Source organism: Zea mays, chromosome 9, assembly GCF_902167145.1.
Source record: "Zea mays cultivar B73 chromosome 9, Zm-B73-REFERENCE-NAM-5.0, whole genome shotgun sequence".
In the NCBI taxonomy this organism is placed as follows: Eukaryota; Viridiplantae; Streptophyta; class Magnoliopsida; order Poales; family Poaceae; genus Zea; species Zea mays.
Window position 1 is genome coordinate 152,229,030 of NC_050104.1, and position 19,231 is coordinate 152,248,260.

The 19,231-nt window shown below is 41.8% G+C and overlaps 1 protein-coding gene across 7 annotated transcripts; it reads left to right on the forward strand.

The window, feature by feature from the left end:
* Window positions 1–1,813: 1,813 nt before the first annotated feature.
* On the forward strand, window positions 1,814–12,802 carry LOC100216573 (uncharacterized). 7 transcript variants are annotated; one of them, XM_035962077.1, is made up of 21 exons: window positions 1,859–2,344; window positions 2,436–2,549; window positions 2,632–2,697; window positions 3,636–3,733; window positions 3,992–4,081; window positions 4,153–4,272; window positions 4,369–4,397; window positions 4,486–4,628; window positions 4,705–4,799; window positions 6,433–6,519; window positions 6,632–6,739; window positions 6,841–6,932; window positions 7,074–7,155; window positions 7,346–7,411; window positions 9,342–9,457; window positions 9,581–9,701; window positions 9,783–9,944; window positions 10,023–10,151; window positions 10,571–10,639; window positions 11,478–11,792; window positions 12,321–12,802. In XM_035962077.1, exons 4-21 carry the CDS (start codon window positions 3,731–3,733, stop codon window positions 12,405–12,407), a joined length of 1,914 nt encoding a protein of 637 aa, XP_035817970.1. In that variant the 5' UTR covers window positions 1,859–2,344; window positions 2,436–2,549; window positions 2,632–2,697; window positions 3,636–3,730; the 3' UTR covers window positions 12,408–12,802. The 7 variants fall into 7 exon arrangements, 6 of the variants coding, with proteins under 6 accessions (XP_023156721.1, XP_023156720.1, XP_023156722.1 ...); XM_035962078.1 differs by having other exon boundaries at window positions 1,863–2,344; window positions 11,526–11,792; XM_023300953.2 differs by lacking the exon at window positions 3,636–3,733 and having other exon boundaries at window positions 1,814–2,344.
* The last annotated feature ends 6,429 nt before the right edge of the window (window positions 12,803–19,231 follow it).

Below are 19,231 nucleotides of genomic sequence, written 5' to 3' on the forward strand. Positions count from 1 at the left end.
CGGGGGTTCGGTGCTTTCCTTGCAGTAGGTCCGGACCCACTGCGTGTATCCTGGAGCACGTCCCTTTCCTTGACCACGTGACGACCCCAAGGCGGCTGATGTGGCGCGGCGGAGAACTGTTCTCCGCGCAACCAGGGACTTCTCCGCCGGCGCAGCGCCTTCATCTTGTAACAAGGGGTACCCCTGTTTTAAGGTACCGACACTCTCAGATATAGAAAATATTAAAATAAAACTTGTAGATCTCAAAAAGGTATGCAACTTTATAGTTGGTCACATTTTCAAATGAACTCATTTAGTGCCTTAAATAATCAAATTACTCTCGGTTTATTATAATACATGGGGAATGAAAACGTAATATAGATATAATTGGTGTAGTAGTGTAGTGGTATAGGAGGGTATGCGCGAGAGAGAGGTTGTGAGTTCGAATCTCACCATTCACAAAACATATAAATTTAATTTGATTCAAAATAATAGTGAAAATGATAGGGCAAATGGGTAAGGTAATATGTGTAGAGTTGGAGAGTTGTTCCTATATTAAAAAAAAACGTTTTGCTGTTTTTTCGATTCTTAATTTGCCGAGTGTTTTTCTTTGCCGAGTGCTTTTCGACACTCGGCAAAATTTTTGTCGAGTGTCCGAAAAAGCACTTGACAAAGAACCCTTTGCCGATAAAAACTTTTTGCCGGGTGTAAAATAGCTTTTCCCGAGTGTCTTAGACACTCGACAAAGAACGCGATTCTGGTAGTGTATGTACATTTGGGGCGGGTCTGATGGGCTGGCCCGAAGCACAAAAAAACACGACCTAGACACATCACGACCCAAAAAAATTTAGTGTCAGACCGGCACGACCCAATATATTGGGCCGAGGGGCGTGACCCATGGGTGGGCATGAGCACGATCCGTTTAAGACCGACACGGATGACTCATATAGAGGCACTGAATGCCCATATATTTATTAAAACCACACTTCATTTTATATTTTCATTTACTTGTTAAAGACTACAAAGCTAGAGACGATGCTAGTTAAATATTTTTTTATAGCTTTGTATTAGAGTACGTGATGTAATTTTATTTTTGTTATGAACATTAGATAATAAAATGAACTTACGAATTATGTATATAGTTGATTATACACTTTTTTCTTCCAACAAAGTGATTTTTTAACGAGATAGTCAGTGCATATCTCTGGCAACTTAATAAAAATATTAAGTTTGCTTTTGGTAAAGTTTATTTGTTTTATTAAATCTATTTTGAATTCTGGGTTCTGATGTGATTTTCGGTCGTCCGAAATGAGCCTACAAAATGTAAGCAATTACGTGCCAAGTCGTGGATCGAGAGCTAGGCTTGTGGGCCAGTCCAAAATTCAAACGGGCTGACACAAAATTTAAACGAACCAAGCCCTTTCGGCTTTCGGGCATGGATCGGACGACCCGAATGTACATCTATAGCTAAAAGATGGACGAGCGACCGAACGAACTATAATTTTTTTAGCTAATATAAAGTATAATATTTATTTTTATCAGTTTAATATCTGACATGTAGAATACATACCTATTTTAATATTAAATTTATTTTTTTATCAATATATACCTATTTTAATATTACATTTATTTTTTATCAATATCAAATATGATTAACACGCGTTAACATGAGCAGCTGCCTTTTCCGTGGAGAGGGAACCAGCGGACAGCACTACAGCAGGCACGACCCGGGACCCTCGCATGGATACACCTGGTCCACGTTACCGCGCTGCTCGGCTGACAGCTAGTCTACCACCCGGCACCGGAGCCGAGCTCCCTACGACTACGAGGCTACACCGCAGTCGGTCCGGAAGCCCGGCCCAACTTGCCAGGCTGGCCTCCGCCGTGGACCATCATCACCCACGGGAAACAGGCGCCGTGTTAATGGCCGCCACAACGGTAAACGTTACCCTTGCCGAAGAGAAGGGAAAATAGCAGTAGCGCCCGGATCCCCTCTCCTTCCCTCCAGATCACACCACTGCCGCCTCCGCCTGCAAATCCATTTCTAGACTCAAGCTGTTGCTGCGAGCGAGCTAGGGTTGGTGCTCAGGTCTCCAGGGTTTCGCCTCCCCGCTCCCGGTGCCCATCGCCTTGGACCTTGGCCTGCCGGGTTAGGGTTGGGTCGCAGCTGCGGGGGCCGTGGGGCGGGGATGCGGCCGATGCGGCGATCGCGGGCGATCGGGAGGCTGTAGCGGCGGCGGGGCAGGGTATCTCTTGGGTGGATTCTCCGGCGATGGCCGCAGACGCACTATCCATCATCCCGGGCGCCGTGCTTCGCAACCTCTCTGACAAGCTCTACGAGAAGCGGAAGAACGCCGCGCTTGAGGTGAGGGATTCGATTCCTCGCTGGCCTGGGTCTTAGAGCAATCGCTTGTGATTTGAGATGGATTTTTTTTGTTGCTGTGGCCTTTGTACAGATTGAGGGAATTGTGAAGCAGCTTGCAACGTTTGGGGAGCATGAGAAGATATCAGCGGTTATCTCGCTGCTCACCAACGATTTCACATATTCGCCACAGGCGAACCATCGAAAGGTTTGCTTAGACTGCCGTAGTTCATGTGTCTGTTCTTATGAGGTCAGATTTGTTGAGTTCTGTGGCACTTTGATGTTAGCAGGGTGGGTTGATTGGCCTTGCAGCAGTTACTGTTGGACTCACCAGTGAGGCAGCTCAGCATCTCGAGGTTTACTAGTGCAAGCGTTAGCTTGTAAATTGTATTTAGTATATTTATATTCAACTTTATGCAGTGTCATCACGTATGGGGTGAATCCTTGTGTCTCTTAAAGGAAATCATGTGGCTATTTGCCTTAAAATCTGCATGCATAATCTGTAAATGGCAAGTTGGCAACTATGGAACTCTGCCAACAGCATCTTGCCTTATTGAGCTTCACCATTGGATCATGCATTCCTCTATTGGTGTACTACATGCTGATAGGGGTGGTAATGGATCACAGCCCAAATGTTTCTACACTATTTGTTAGAGCACTTAAATAATTTTAGTTCAAAAATGAATATAAATAGAACCCGATCCTAATCCGATCTGATCCTTAAACTTTATAGTGTAAAAATTAGAGCACATTGTCATCCTTACATGCTGAACATATCTATTAGTCATTAATTCCAAATGACTTCATTTCTTGTGGTATCAAGTACTTCAGATTCCCATTTGCATTTATTGAGTTGGAGCTCAAGTATGATTTGATGGATTGTGTATAGTCCATTCCCTCAGTGCTGAAGGACATTATGCTCACTGATTCATCATGAAAATAGTCATCCGGTTTGCAAATACTTGGAGTTTTGGAGAACGACATGGTCTCCAAAACATAGCTTTGACCATTATTCTTATTAGAATACTAATGAACATCCTAACATATTCATTCTTTTATGGAAGTACTTTTCAAGACAAATCTATGCGTATGATCAATAAGTTTCTAAACTAATAGTCAAAGTTCTAAAAGTTTGACTTAAACTTTGTCAAAGACGTCAATTATTTGCCAACTAGAGGGATTAACTTCTACGGGTTGAAGAGCCACTTCCTTTCTGGCATTCTTTTAACATATTGCTTTTGATGATTGGAAAATATTAGTCCTCTACAGTATTATTCATACATTAATCTTGTAGGATTTTATGGAGTTGTATTGTTGCATCAGTTGAAATGGATATTGGGGATCTGGAAGAAAGATCAATGAGGGAGATTGCAAATATTTTTCATTGATATGGTTAGATCTTGGGAATGGAGATAATAAGTTTATTAGATGGCATTGTGTGCTCATGTTCAAATCATATAGTTATTATAGTTTGATACAAAGCTTCTGTGACATATACAAATAATCTGTTATTATGCCACTTACATGTCTACCCAGCAGAGAAGCTCTGTTAATATGACTTATGTTTAATGCCTACATTATATTATCCGTGCTATTATTCTGTCTTGCCAATTTGACTGTACAATAAACTCTGTTGCTTTGTGTTTCCAGCAAATTGTACCTCCTGTGCTTACTTCTTTCCTGGACCAAGATAGTAGAGTGCGTTACTATGCTTGTGAAGCGCTATACAACATAGCAAAAGTAAGCATTTAGTTTAGTGATGGAACATAAATTGTATGTTTGCTTTACACTAATTGAATTTCTCTCTTTAGGTGGTAAGAGGGGATTTCATCATCTACTTCAACAAAATTTTTGATGCTTTATGCAAGCTTTCTGCAGATTCCGATGCTAATGTTCAAAGTGCCGCTCACCTTCTTGATAAGCTTGTCAAGGTATAAATATAATCACCTGGATTGTATTCATATCTACAACTTATCCCTTGTTTCTCTTCTTAACTATCCCTGATTAGATAATTATTTATCCACCAGGATATCGTAACTGAGAGTGATCAGTTCAGGTATGCTGTGTATTATTTGCCTTTTCCTTATTAACGTGTTGCTTGTTTTAATGTCTGTGTTGATTCCTGATTTGGTTTTGCTCTTCAGCATAGAAGAATTCATACCGCTCTTGAGAGAGCGCATGAATGTGTTGAACCCTTATGTAAGACAATTTTTGGTTGGGTGGATAACAGTGTTAGATAGTGTTCCTGATATTGACATGCTTGGTTTTCTTCCTGATTTTCTTGACGGTAATCCCTCTCTTTTCTTCAAGTGCACTACACTTTTATTGACTTCTCAACATCTTCTATATCACTACCCCTGCAGGTTTGTTCAATATGCTGAGTGATTCCAGTCATGAGATAAGGCAGCAAGCTGATGCAGCACTTTCTGAGTTTCTTCAGGAGATAAAGAACTCACCAGTAAGGCTGCTGCTCTATACTGTTAGCCATTTAACAGCTTAGACGTTAAAAACATTGTGGGATGCTTATTCCTTTAGTTATCCTTTTTTATTTTCTGTATACTCTTAAAGGTTGTGAGATGTTAGTTTGGAAGGTGGAATGATACCTTTCGGTATTTAGTATCAATGCTATAGAGAGACGGGGATATTGATGAACATGTTAGCCATAGAATCAAAGCAGAGTGGATGAAGTTGTGTCAAGCTCAAGCATTTGACATTCTATGACAAGAGGGTACCATTTTTTTTCCCTCTCGAACACGCAGGAGAGATGCACATCTTTATATATTAGAGAGAACGAAAGAAGGTCTTACAAGAAGGGAGAAAAAACCTGCTATGCAGGAATCCCCAGAAAAACACAGACCCTTAGAGCTATTACATGTTTGTTACATAATTTTCTCCGACCACACTAAGGGCTTCGGCTAAGCCTAAGCTTTCGGGATGTTTGGTTCCAGCTAGCACCCAGCGCGCCAACTCATCTAAGAAACCTCTCTGGACCTTGCCGATGGAGGAGAATCACCCTCAAAAACCACCCGGTTACGCTACAGCCATAAACACCATGCACCTAGTATAATGGCACTATTAAGGCCTTTCTTGTCTTTATGCACTCGGTTACAAACTCTTCTCCACCAATCAACAAAAGCGATATCCTCTACATCAGGGGAGAGATGACCAAGCCCGAAAGGAGATAAGAAGCTGTGCCAAAATTGCTTTCGGATGTGGGAGGCCTCAAAAGCTAAAAGGCGAGTTTTATAGGATGACGATTAGACATGCTATGTTGCTTGATGTAGAATGTTGGCCTAAAAAAAGACGACAGGTTCAGTATATAAGTGTTACAGAATGCTTATGTTACGTTGGATTTATGGCCATACAAGAAGGGATCAAGTCTAGAACGACGATATATGTGATAGGCTAGGGGTAGCACCAATTGAAGAAACGTTTGTCCAACATTGGTTGAGATGGTTTGGACATGTCTTCATGAGAGACCTTCAGAGGCACCAGTGTATCCTAACTTCCTAAGGCATGATAGTAATGGGAAGAGAGGAAGGGGAAGGCCGACGTTGACATGGGAAGAGGCAGTGAAAGGAGACTTGAAATGATGGAATATATCCGAAGATTTAACCTTGAATAGGAGTGCATGGAAAACAACTATCAACGTTCCTGAATCTTGACTTGTGGCTTCTGTTGGGTTTCAACTCTAGTCTAACCTAACTTGTTTGACACTAAAAGGCTTTGTTGTTTTATACTTTTAAAGGCTGCGCATGTCAAGAAAACCTATGGCCATTACATTAAGAAGAAGACCTCACGTAAGTCGAGAAAACCCTTGAACCCTTGCCCCATCCATACACAGTGACACTATAGTCCATGTGAGAATGACCGCGACTGGGGCCGGGCCTTAGACCTATGCTTTGGCGTGGGACAGACGATGGGATTTTTTAACCTTAGTCTAAAATTCGCTCCCATGGGCAGTCGAACTCAGGACACTGAGGAGTGCTACTCAGACCACAACCAAAACCAAGTCAGCCCTTTCGCTATACTCTTAAAGGTTTTCTTCATTTTTTGTTTTCAATGCTGATTATCATACCTAAAATGAAAAGAATGTAGATTATGGTCGTATGGCTGAAATACTCGTTCGGAGGGCAGGCTCTACTGATGAATTCACTCGGTTGACATCTATCACATGGGTAATTTGTCTTTCATGTTTTCCTGTGATCTTAAAACCTAGAATCTAGACTGCAGAAGCTGGTTTAGTATTTGTAAGAATGCTTGACTTATGACTTATCCTTTGAAGTGCAGATCAACGAGTTTGTGAAGCTTGGTGGGGAACAACTTGTTCCCTACTATGCAGATATATTGGGCGCTGTCTTACCATGCATATCTGACGAGGAGGAGAAAATCCGAGTGGTACTTTCCCATCATGATTCATACGCTTACTGCAATGTGAACTGTGTGGTGTGTGCCTGTTCAGGAATAGCATTTACTTTAGTTACTGATTTGTTTGCAAGGTTGCACGCGAAACAAATGAGGAACTCCGTGCTATAAAAGCTGATCCAGCTGAGGGATTTGATATCGGAGCAATTCTTTCAATCGCAAAAAGGTTCTCTATAAAGTCCCTTGGAAATGAAACTATGTAGAACTGTTAGGCATCTATCTGTATGCTCTGCCTATGCTGGTATTTGATAATTATATCAACATGAAATTTGTGACAAGGCATTGACCTTTTGTCCTTCATTTCCAGAGAATTGAACAGTGAACATGAGGCCACTCGAATCGAAGCATTGCATTGGTTCTTCACTTTGCTGGATCGATATTGTGCTGAGGTACTAAAAGAGCGATGGTTTTTGGGCTGCATTTTGATAAATTTCAACATGTATCTAAATGTTTTTAAGCTTTTACATTGCTGTGATTTTATTTTGTCAACTTAGAGTTGGACATATGAGAGTTGCAATTCATTTAGATTAACACAAGTCTATTTGGACCTATGGTTTATTTACATATTTTCTGGAACAGTTCTTGGCTTACCTGAACGATATTTTTGATCCACTCCTAAATGCACTTTCTGATCCTTCGGACGCGGTGAGTTTTCTTTGAAAAGCCTTCCAAACTGCTCTGCTTGTTTCTAGAATTTGAAACTACATCCTGTTGTGGGCTGTAATTAGCTGATATTATATTGTGCTATTTGTATGCGATGATTTATAAAGTTATAGTTTAGTACCATTTCACAACTCAATCAAGGTTTGGATCTATTTGGAGGGCACAAGCTGCAACTGTTGGGCCTGGTACTGTAGAACCACACCCCAGCACCATTGGAGTAATAATCTTAGATGATAAGTTAGATTCACATAATCTCTACTATATTTAAATGGGAATAATCTCTTTTCGTGCGTCGCCACGCGTCTCCGCTCCTCCCGCCTGTCTAGCTGAATTAATCAAAAAAGGAGAAAAGGAAGATGGCTCCAGGATTCAAACCTGGACTGCAAGGACCAAAGCCACGCCCCTTAATCACTGCATATAATGTTCCTTTGTGTTACAGAAGGATAGATATTATAATTAAAAGGTAGATATTATCACTACACCTTTAAAGCTTGTGCAAAAAAGATGCGGGATGAAAGATTCGAACCCTGGTCTCTCAAGAAGGGTACAAAGACTTCGCCTGCTAACCAATACACCTCATGTTCTGTTATGTTTTACAAAGGATCAATAATTTTAATATAATAATACGTATAAACAGCGCCTGCCCAGGGTGGGTGGTTGCCATGCTCGTAGCGATCGGCAGCCTGGCTGTTCGCTGTACGTGCAAGGAACAACCTCCAACTTGTCCAGCGACTTCCCTGGAATATCACATTGAGGCATGCACGTACTGGTCCTGTGGCTTCAAACTCTGCTCTCCATTGTCACGCACGTTCGCGTCGCGATCATAAAAACACACTGCTAGCCAGCAAATCCCTTTCTTTTGCGTTTATTTTTTATCACGTTCAGAGGACGGTCGGTTGGATTTAATGGAATTAGTCTAAATTAATTCATTAATATTTTGTCTACTATATAAATCATCATCAGTTTCCACCATTGTCGTACTCCCCACATTTAAATGATTAAAAAGTTAATTATGCACAAATGGAAATTTGAGTCATGGTTATTGACTCTAAACCCACATTTACATCCACCTAACCAGCAAAACACACATATCTTTGTATTTTATACTCTTATAAATGGAAACCGTAGCAACGTACGGTCATCTAACTAATCATAGAGATAAGTGTCAAACTAGTTAAGAACTTAAGATATGATTAGGTCTCATGAGACAATATATTTTTGGTGATTTGTTATTTTTTTTATAGAAAGGGGTTCATCAGGCTGTCTGCATCAGCTATCCTATCCCATCTCCTATCTTATCCCCTATTTCGAACTTCACTCTGCAAACAGTGTAATCTACAGTGCAAATTCCCTATCTTACATGATCTGCTGCGGACAGCCTCATCTCATGGGCTATGACTATGAAGGCAGCTGTGAGCACTAGAGTTGAGTTAGGCAAGAAAAAAACAACCCTTCGGCCAGCTGTTCGGAGCTCCAGCTTTTCTTGGAGCCTGGACTCTGGAGGGGATTTTGACCACCAGGCTCGACCGGTCCTGGAGGACAGGCTCTGAGTAGCTTGTCTCCACTCAACTGATCCTCCTCAATGGAGAGTAGGAGTATGCAGCTGCCAGTTATCTGAATCATATCACAAGCCAAATTTGTTTAAACACTGATTTGAATATTGTTCCAATTGTTCTGCTGTTAGCTAGGACAAGTCCACTATATTGTCCAAGGTTGAAAATCTGGAGTTCTTTGACAAACCTCAAACTGGATGATATTTATTTTTTATCTGGAATGTGGTATCTGTAGGCGCAACCACGACAAACTACTTACTCCTGTTGAGTTGCTGTATAGGTTTAGCCACCATTGATACATTTTTGCTAATGAACTGTGAGCATGGCGGTTGTTTGTCACAGCATTTTTACTTGTGCAGGTTGTCCTATTAGTATTGGAGGTTCATGCACGCATAGCTGAAGAATCTCACCACTTCCATCATCTTGTATCCTACCTGATCCGCACCTTCCACAACAACCATTTTGTACTGGAGAAGTATGTAAATTTTTGATATCTAAAGCTGACTCTGCTTTTAATCATATCTCTTGGTTTATAGGATAGTATGATTCAATATTTGGTGAACATATTAGAAAATAATGGTTTGAGGTGCATCTGCAGACGTGGTGCTTTGATAGTCCGTCGGCTCTGTGTTCTTCTAGGTGCTGAAAAAGTATATCGAGAGTTCTCCACTATTCTTGAGAGTGAAGTTGATCTTGATTTCGCATCCGTCATGGTTCAGGTATGTCCTAATTCTACAACATTCTTCTACTGCCGAAATGTGATTGTGAAATTTGTGCATTATTTTTTTAACTACCTGCAGGTTTTGAATTTGATTTTGCTCACATCAACTGAACTTGGTGAGCTCCGCTCTCCTCTTAAGAAGTCGTTAGTGGATTCTTGTGGCAAGGACTTGTTTCAGTCTTTATATGCTTCATGGCGCCACTCTCCGATGGCTACGATAAGTTTATGTTTACTTGCTCAGGTAATGATTCGTTTTGAATGTGTTGCCTACTAGTATTCCATTGACTGATCTTTGGATGTTCTTTCTATATGTGTGTAGGCATACAATCACGCAAGCTGTGTTATTCAGTCACTGGGAGAAGAAGACATAAATGTGAATTTTTTGGTTCAATTAGATAAATTGATCCGTCTCTTAGAGACTCCAGTATTTGCTTACTTGCGTTTACAGGTAACTTGGTCTGATAATCCGTTCCTGCAAATTTATCTTTCTGTTTCTCAGGCACATTTGAATTCCGAAACTTGGAGAGTTCTACCTGGCTTTTTTAATTTGATTTCTAGTGCTACATTAATGGCATGATAAGCCTGGACCAATCTTTGTCTCATGCTGTTTATCTGTAGTTCTGTACATTTACTGTATGCTCGCCTTTTGGTACAATGTTTCCAGACTATTGCTATCCCCTAATGATTCCACATTCAGTTTGGATGCTGTAAAACTAACATGTTGGGGTTTATGTGACGCAACATGATATGAAAACTGTGATGACTTGTTGGCAAAAAAAAACTCTAGTACAGAGACTTTTGTTGTTATATCTTCTTACTGATCATTTTGGCATGGAAATTCCACAACATGCTCTTAAAAATCTGCAGCTTCTCGAGCCTGGAAAACACACTTGGCTTCTGAAAACTCTTTACGGTCTCCTGATGCTTTTGCCTCAGGTATGTTTATTATCTCTCATCCGTTGCAGTTTCTGCAGCCTTTTTTTGGTTAACGTCTAATGAATGTTTGGTAACATAGACTAGACAAAAAGCTCATGCTGCATGCTCCAGAGTCCAAACCTGTAACAACTTAGCTTCTTGCACAATTTCTAGAATAGTTTTCATCCAGTTCATATGCAAGACATCAGATATGGTAATCTTAAATTAAGGCATGTATCTCATGAATTCGTTTCGCCTTTTAAGATATTATTTTCATCTTGGGTTGGGATAATCAATTAGTCTTTGCTATTTCATCCCTACTTCCACAAGGATATCTGTCCCAAAAGAATGCTTAGTTTCCTAGTATAAGGGCTGTCTGATACTTCATCTATTAGCTTGACAAGCTGTTAGATTATTTATATCCATAATTGTCATGAGCCTCCTCTATAAGGTCTATAAGGAGGCTTATTGTAATTGTACACTGAAACTATCTGTTGCAGTAGCATTGTTATGTAAAAGGTTATTCCCACGGTCCTCATATTACACTTGCTTCTTCATTTCCATCTTTTTGGGCTTTTCTACTGTTGTATTCCATTTGTATGTGGAATATGGTCTTTCATATATCTTCTTTTTTGTTAGAATGAGTTGAACTGTAGTTAGGGCTGACAATGGGCTGTAAATTTTGCACTATAAGATTTAAGGATCAAGTCGGATTAGGATCGGGCTTTATTTCTAGTCATTTTTGAACTATAATTTATTTAGGGCCTTAACATTTTGTGAAGAACCATATGGATCACAATCCATTACCACCCTTAACTGTAGTTCATTGTTCCTCCTATGAGGTCAAACTTCTAACCAGACTCTGTTGGGAGAGATTATACATCGTGGGGTTTATATGTTTACACAGCAAAGTGCGGCCTTCAAGATCTTGAGGACTCGACTGAAGACTGTGCCATTCAGTGAAAATCTTAAGCGCACATCTTCAGCGAATCCATACTCTCAGATTCTGCAAGTGACGGAAGATGGCAATAGAAACCAAGATATGCAGAACTACAGTGCAATCAATTTCCCATTCCTTCTCCAGCAATTTGAGAACATGCAGCTGCAGCATCGTAACCATTTGAAGGATCAACTGCAATCCCGTAAATCTGCTTCGACTTTAACATTATCTCAGGTTTTTTCTGCGTTTGCTCACATATTTGATTATGCTATATATATGATTTGAGTTGTCATTGCTGCCACAGAAGAAACAGTTGTTGAAATTGTCAGTTGTGTGCTCCTGTTCCACATATGTGCAAAAGTATTTAGTTTTCCTAATATTATCTGTCAGTACGAATTGGACTAACTATTATGTAGTTTCATTTCTGCTTTAAGTTGGGTCTGCCTGAATTTGCCACCTCTATCGTAACTTCGCATAATAGTGTGTTCTTTTAAGATTTCGCCTCCGAAACTCTGATTTACTATTGGAAGTTTTGGCTGAAGCTGCTTTCAGCTGGAAAACAGATTTTGCTGGCTGGAAAACTCTAGACAAGTAACCTGTCACCACTAGAGAAGTCCATTTATTCTTTGGTAGCAGACCTCTTGCACTTGTACTGCTAGTTTTCTTCAACAATATGACAGGAACCTCGTTAAACAATGTTTTCTTGACATAAAGGTGCTTGTCGCCTAAGCAGAAGAATAATATCTAACTTTCAACGTACAGGAGATACAAAGATACGAAGAAGCGCATTCCTCATCGCTGTCAGAGATTAACAGGCCCCCTTCAAGAACATCCAAAGGCATTTTATGATGCATTTGTTCTTGCGATGTATGATATATTTGCCGGAAGCATCACCACATATATGTTGGGGCTTTGGTTAGTCTCCTCGTTTTTTTTCAAAGGAGGTTGCATAGGGTACATAGTGTAATCTTTTCTATTTCGTTCCTAGATTTTGTCAAGAGATGGCAATTATTTGTTGGAGAAAGCTCGTTGCCACATTCTAGTCATTCTTTTCTTAGTGGTTTCACTGCTCATCTGGTTTCTGTAATTTTTCAATTGAAGGCCAAATGAGCAAAGTAGTAATTGGAGATAGAAATATGTTACTACTGTCCTATCTATCGATCTCCAATAAATTAGCGTTGCAATGTAAATTCCTGTTGGCTCGTATGATATATTTATTATATTATTTATATGCCTTATCTTTACCCCCATTTTATATTATTACAATATCGCATTTGGGTCATGAACAAATTTGCGTTTTGAGTCTCTTTTTAGTAGGAACTATCAGCCTTCTTAAATCGGTAAATGAATAAGGTAATCTAATTTCTCCATAAAATCATGATCTCTATTTTTCTTATAGGTAAAATCCATGAAATAAATAAGTCATTTCATGTGTAACTATAATTTTGACTAAGGGCTAGTTTGCCATAAGTGTTGCTATCGCTACGGTAAAAAAACATGCATTCTAAGTTCTAAGCTATCAACTAGCCAATAACAAAATAGAAAGATAAAGCACATAATGAAGGTAACAATGTAAATGTGGAAACTAAAAGTGTGTGAGATATAAACTTATGTCGTTGACTAATATTTTTATCGATCTTCGTTGAAGCTCTATGTAAGAGAAGCTAACGTGAGGGCCAAGGTCCTGATCGAGTTACTTTATAAGATAGCGCTTTGACCCTTCACATACGCTGGTTGTGGTCTTTTCTAAATGCTCCTGCAGTATCCACTTTTGAGTTTTCGGTCAGAACATTGTAGGCTCACATGAGGGTCAAAGTCCCGATCTACTTTGTAGATAGCTTTTGACCCTTCACGGACACTAGTTGTGGTCTTTCTTGGATGCTCCTGCAGTCTCTACTTTTGAGTTTTCGGTCAAAACATTATAGGTCTCGTTCCATCTAGTACATGGTGATGGTCATGTCACAAACCCGACAACGTACAAGCATCAAGGAATTATTAAGTTGTGAAAGGATCACGATGTCCAAGAGGGAGGTGAATTGGACTTTTCTAAAAATCAACAACAATTAAACCCTAAGAAAGAGCCCAACTTCACCCAACAACTAGCAATAAGAGAATACTACTATAAATATAACAATACTAAGACATTGCTTCAACTACTTGCTAAACAAATAAACAAGGTAAAATGTTTGAAATAAATGCGGAATGTAAAGCAAGGTTTAGAAGACTCCTCCAATTTTTTCCTGAGGCATCGAAGAGTCGTCACTCTTCCCTAACCCTCGTTGGAGCACCCGCGCATGGGTATCGCTCCCCTTTAGTCCTCGCAAGAACCAAGTGCTCACTATAAAATGATCCTTTGCCACTCCGTCGCGGTGGATCCCTCACGACCGCTTACAATCTTGAGCCGGGTCACCAACAAATCCTCCAAGGTGATCACCGTGCTCCCAACGCCACCAAGCCATGTAGGTGATGCCGATCACCAAGGGTAACAAGCCGTAGACTTTCACTTGACCAAGAGAAGCCTAATGCATGCGGTGTGTGTTCTAGGTGGCTCTCACTTGTACCAATGAGGTCCTAATACATGATTCTTTATATTATTGTGATTCTTTCTCTATTCACTTCACTTACATAATTGCTCTAGCCAAACTTCACTTACATAAGGGCTAACCTACAAATACTAGGGATCCATTTGTAATTATTTAGTGAAGAGCAATTAAGTGAAGAAGTTTACTCCTCATTCGAACTTGGCTCTTACTTCCACTAATCCAATATTAGTCCAAGTTTGTTTTGCTGAGCTGTTGTTTTACATGATCACCTATTCACCTCCTCTAGGTGCTCTCAAACCTGTCGTCCATTGTATGTGTAATATAATTACAAATGGATCCCTAGTATTTGTAGGTTAGCCCTTATAAATTATTTTATGTATAAAATTAATAGTAGAATGTCCCTAAAAACTTGTATAATACCTATCTTGCTCATTTTAATTCTGAATTGACCCATTTATGTTGCGTTAGGTTCGTATTAATATGGCATGCATAATAATAACATTATTTGTATCATATCACATATTTTTACAATTAGATAATGATTAAACATATGTTTACTACATTAACTCTCGCTAATCAAAGTTAATATGTCTAGAATTAAATTGACTAAAAATGATTTCTAATCAAGTTATAACTTAAATTAAAGTTAAACTAGATATTTCTTTGGATTATCTTTCTTACAAGACCAATAATACTTAAAATCAACCTAGAATCTAGTTTTTATGCTTAATAATGTAGGTCATCAGAAAACTATATCTCCTACATTTCAACTCCGATTTTTGTAGTTCTTAAACCTACGATCTGGCAGCAACGCGCATGAAATATTATTGTGTGGTTCATTGTTCTGTTTGGTGTAATGTTATTTTTATATATTCCTTGTCTATCTGTATGTATTGCTACGAGTAGAGGCGAGGTGACGAGAAATCTAAAGACCAACTTGGTGAAGCACCTAGACATCACAAGTATAAGGCAAGTTGTGCCCTTGATCACTATTATTTACCTAATAATGTTCCTGTTAATCACTGTGACATGCTCAGGTTAATCTGATAGGACCTAATAGGTTATCCTAGTTTTGTTTACCCCACACCGTGTAAACAAATGAACTATTGGGTAGACTTGCTATTGCTCTACCTAGTTTTGGGATTAATGTTATATCTGAATTATGATCATGTTCCTTTTTTTAATGTTGGATTAATTATTGTTCATGATAAGATTATTATGTTAATTGGAACAGGGAGCGACCATTCGGAAAAACAATGCTACCACAATGGTGAAATGGGACACCCTTGGCTGAATAATTAGGAAAGCTAGTGTGAGTTAATCCTTTCCCGAAAGGGGCAAGCGAGGTGGAGGAGTGCAGGTATAGGGAGGTCCTCGGGTTGGACTATCTTTTTAGCTTTTTGGAGAGGGATTCCTACATCGCCTTCGGCTCAGAATCCGTAGCGGGTTCTCTCCTCTAGTGGAACTTTGTAAAGGCCTCGTAGTAGATCCCTAGCCATTCACCTTGGGAGTGTCTAAGGGTCCTGCAAACCCTGGCTAAACGGGAAACACGTCTTGTGGGTAAAGATAAAACTGGTATATCAGTCGTGGTCGCGGTCATGAATGGCTCGGACCCTCACATGAGTAACTTATGAATTTAAACTTAATCTATCACATGTATTGCATTGTGAGATTTATTATTAATTGTGATTTCTTATTTAATTGGGTTGGTGTCTACTTATACTTAGTAATTGCTAATAAAATTTTGACCAACATTAAAAGCAATGCTCAGCTTTAACCATTCTCTTTGGTAAACCTTACACTTCACATGAGCCTCCACCGTAAGTGAGCTTGAAAGGGAATTAGGCTTACACCTATTTCCTAATTGATTTTGGTGGTTGAATTGTCCAACACAAATAATTGGACTAACTAGTTTGCTCTAGTCTATAAGTTCTACAGGTACCAAAGGTTCACAATAAGCCAATAAAAATACCAAGAAAAGGGTTCAAACAAGAGAGCAAAAGACAACCCGGAAGGCACCCTGGTCGGGCGCACCGGACTGTCCGGTGCACCACCGGACAGTGTCCGGTGCACTAGGGAACTCGACGCCCAACTCTTCACCTTCGGGAATTTTCAGAAGAGCTCCGCTATAATTCACCGGACTGTCCGGTGCACCACCGGACAGTGTCCGGTGCCCCAAGGGAGAGCAACTCTGAACTCGCCAGCTTCGGGAATCCGCTCCGCTATAATTCACCGGACTGTCCGGTGAGTCACCGAACAGTGTCCGGTGCACACCAGACTGTCCGGTGTGACAGCGGAGCAACGGCTACTTCGCACGCAACAGTCGACTGCAACGCATTAAATGCGCGCCTGCGCGCGCAGAGGAGCAGAGCACGCGCGGGTGGCACACCGGACAGCCTACAGGGCCTGTCCGGTGCACCACCGGACAGCCAGGCGGGCCCACAAGTCAGAGCTCCAACGGTCGGAACCCAACGGCCAGGTGACGTGGCTGGCGCACCGGACAGTGTCCGGTGGCGCACCGGACTGTCCGGTGCGCCCGTCGACAGCAGCCTCCACCAACGGTCAAGTTTGGTGGTTGGGGCTATAAATACCCCAACCACCCCCACATTCAAGTCATCCAAGTTTTCCACTCTTCTACACCTTACAAGATCTAGCATTCAATACAAGACACACCAAAGAGATCAAATCCTCTCCCAACTCCACACAAAGTTTTAGTGATTAGAGAGAGTGATTTGTCGTGTTCATTTGAGCTCTTGCGCTTGGATCACTTCTTTTCTTCCTTCATTCTTGTGATCAAACTCAATTGTAACCAAGGCAAGAGACACCAATTGTGTGGTGGTCCTTGCGGGAACTTCGTGTTCCGTTTGATTGAGAAGAGAAGCTCACTCGGTCTAAGTGACCGTTTGAGAGAGGGAAAGGGTTGAAAGTGTAACGCCCCGAATTTTGCAGTTGAATTTTTTCTTTTCTTTACTCGCCAAAATTCGGGCGTTACCTTTTCTTTCTCTTTTTCCCCTCGCTAAACCTTGACCTTTTCCAAAGTTCTAGCGGGATTCGGTTTGGATTTCCCGTGTAAGAAAAACCCTAAATACTTTATGTTGTTTGATACACCATGCCGAACCTTGCATTTCTTTTGATTGCTTTGAAAGTGCAAATGCATTCATGTAGAAAGATCGGATTTCGAAAATGAGAAGATCTTTTCTTTCTTTTTCTCTCTCTTCCTCTCTCCTCTTTTTCTCTCTCTCCCGCGCCGTGGGCCGACCCCGGCCGGCCCAGCCGCCCCTGGCGCCCCCTCTTGGGCCTTGGCAGGCCCAACCGCCCCCCCACCTCCCCTTTTTCCCCAAACCCTCTCCCTCTCCCTCTCATTCTCTCCCTAGCCACCGCCCCTACCCCTGCCCTAAGCCGCCGCCGCCCCTACCCGCCCCCTGCCCTAGCGCCGGCCGCCGCCCTCGCCGTCGGCCGCCCCCGCCCTCGCCGTCGGCCGCCCCCGCCGGTGAGCCCCCTCCTCCCTCTCTCCCTCCTCCCCCTCCCCCTCCTCTCTCCTCGGCCACCGCCTTGGCCGCGCCCCCAGCCGCCCCCTGGCCGCGCGCCCCAGCCGGCCGCTGGCCGCCCCCGGCGCGCCCCCTGGCCGCCCAGCCGTCCGGCCGCCTGGCCGCCCTGGCCGCGCGCCCGCCTGGCCCTGGCCGCGCCCCCTGGCCGCTCGGCCGGCTCGGCCGCCCTGGCCAGCCCGGCCGCCCCCCCGCGCGTCCCCGGCTCAGCCGCGCCCCCTGCGCAGGGCCGGTTCAACCGCCCCTAGGGCCGGTTCAACCGCCCCCCCTCTGTTTTTTTTATTTTTTTTATTTTATTTTATTTACTTTCTGTGATCATAGCTATTTTATTTTAGGTAGGCTAATCATTGTTCATGCCATTGAAGTAGGAAGTTTAATTTAAAATTCCGTTATACTAATTGATTCATGTAGTTAATTGTTTATCTCGTGCGATGTTGATCAACTTAAAATGAATAGGTTTCCATTAGTGCATATAACAGAATTCTTTTGTTAAGAACCAATTGTAATTGATCGTTAGTGCATAAGATTTAACCCCCTGTGAGACCCTTTCCCGTTTCTTTCTAACCATAACAAATGCGATATCGAATGTCATACTTGATGCATACTCACTTTATTTGTTCCCTTGTATGGTGTACTGTTCTTTTGTATTAAATGTGGATGGATGTATGTATGTTTGCAATCGCATAGAGAATGATCCGGTCGAAGAGCCCGAGGAATTCACAGGAGAAGCCCCTGAGCAGCAGTCGGTTGGTGGAGGCAAGTGTCCTTTGACCTATCTCTGTCCTATTCATTATTGAATTCACCTCCCGCTTTACACGTTTATGCCTAAGGATTGACTAGTTTTGTTATCCATATCCTTGTTTACCTATCTGGGTTGGATTATTACTGTTTAGCTTTATACTATTGCCCAAACTCTAATCAATGAACATGATGAGATTATCTATGATACGCTGTTTTCCCTTCTCTTATGATGATGTTGTATCTGTGGTATTCAAGGGGGCTCGAGCGGTTTCTCGAGTGCCTCTCCGTAAGGACCTGTTCTATGGATGACCGCCCGGGAAAACAGTGCAACCATGAGGGTAGAATGGGGTGCCCTTAGCTGAATAATTAGAGGATCCGGGGTGTAGTTCACTTAGCCGTCGTGCCGTCAATGGGGCTCGGTGTATGCGGCTCGCTCTGCCAAGTTTGGGTTCGCCCCTTGGGGAGGAGTGCGGTGCATTTAGGAAACCTAACGGGTGGCTACAGTCCCGGGGAATCTTTGTAAAGGCTACGTAGTGATGCCCTGCTGGGTCACCTTGGTAGTGATCAATGGAGAGTCATGATCTCCGGGCAGAATGGGAATCACGGCTTGTGGGTAAAGTGCACAACCTCTGCAGAGTGTTTGAAAAACTGATATATCAGCCGTGCTCACGGTTATGAGCGGCCAAGGGAGCTCCAGTGATTAGTGGTACTTGATCAGAGATACTTTGGTACAGGTGGTGATGAGAATGATGGTTTTGATTATGACTATGGTGCTGGTAAGTGGTACTCTTTCCGTTTGGAAAGGAGTACGTTTGGGTTAATAACTTGGGTTAATGCTAAAACT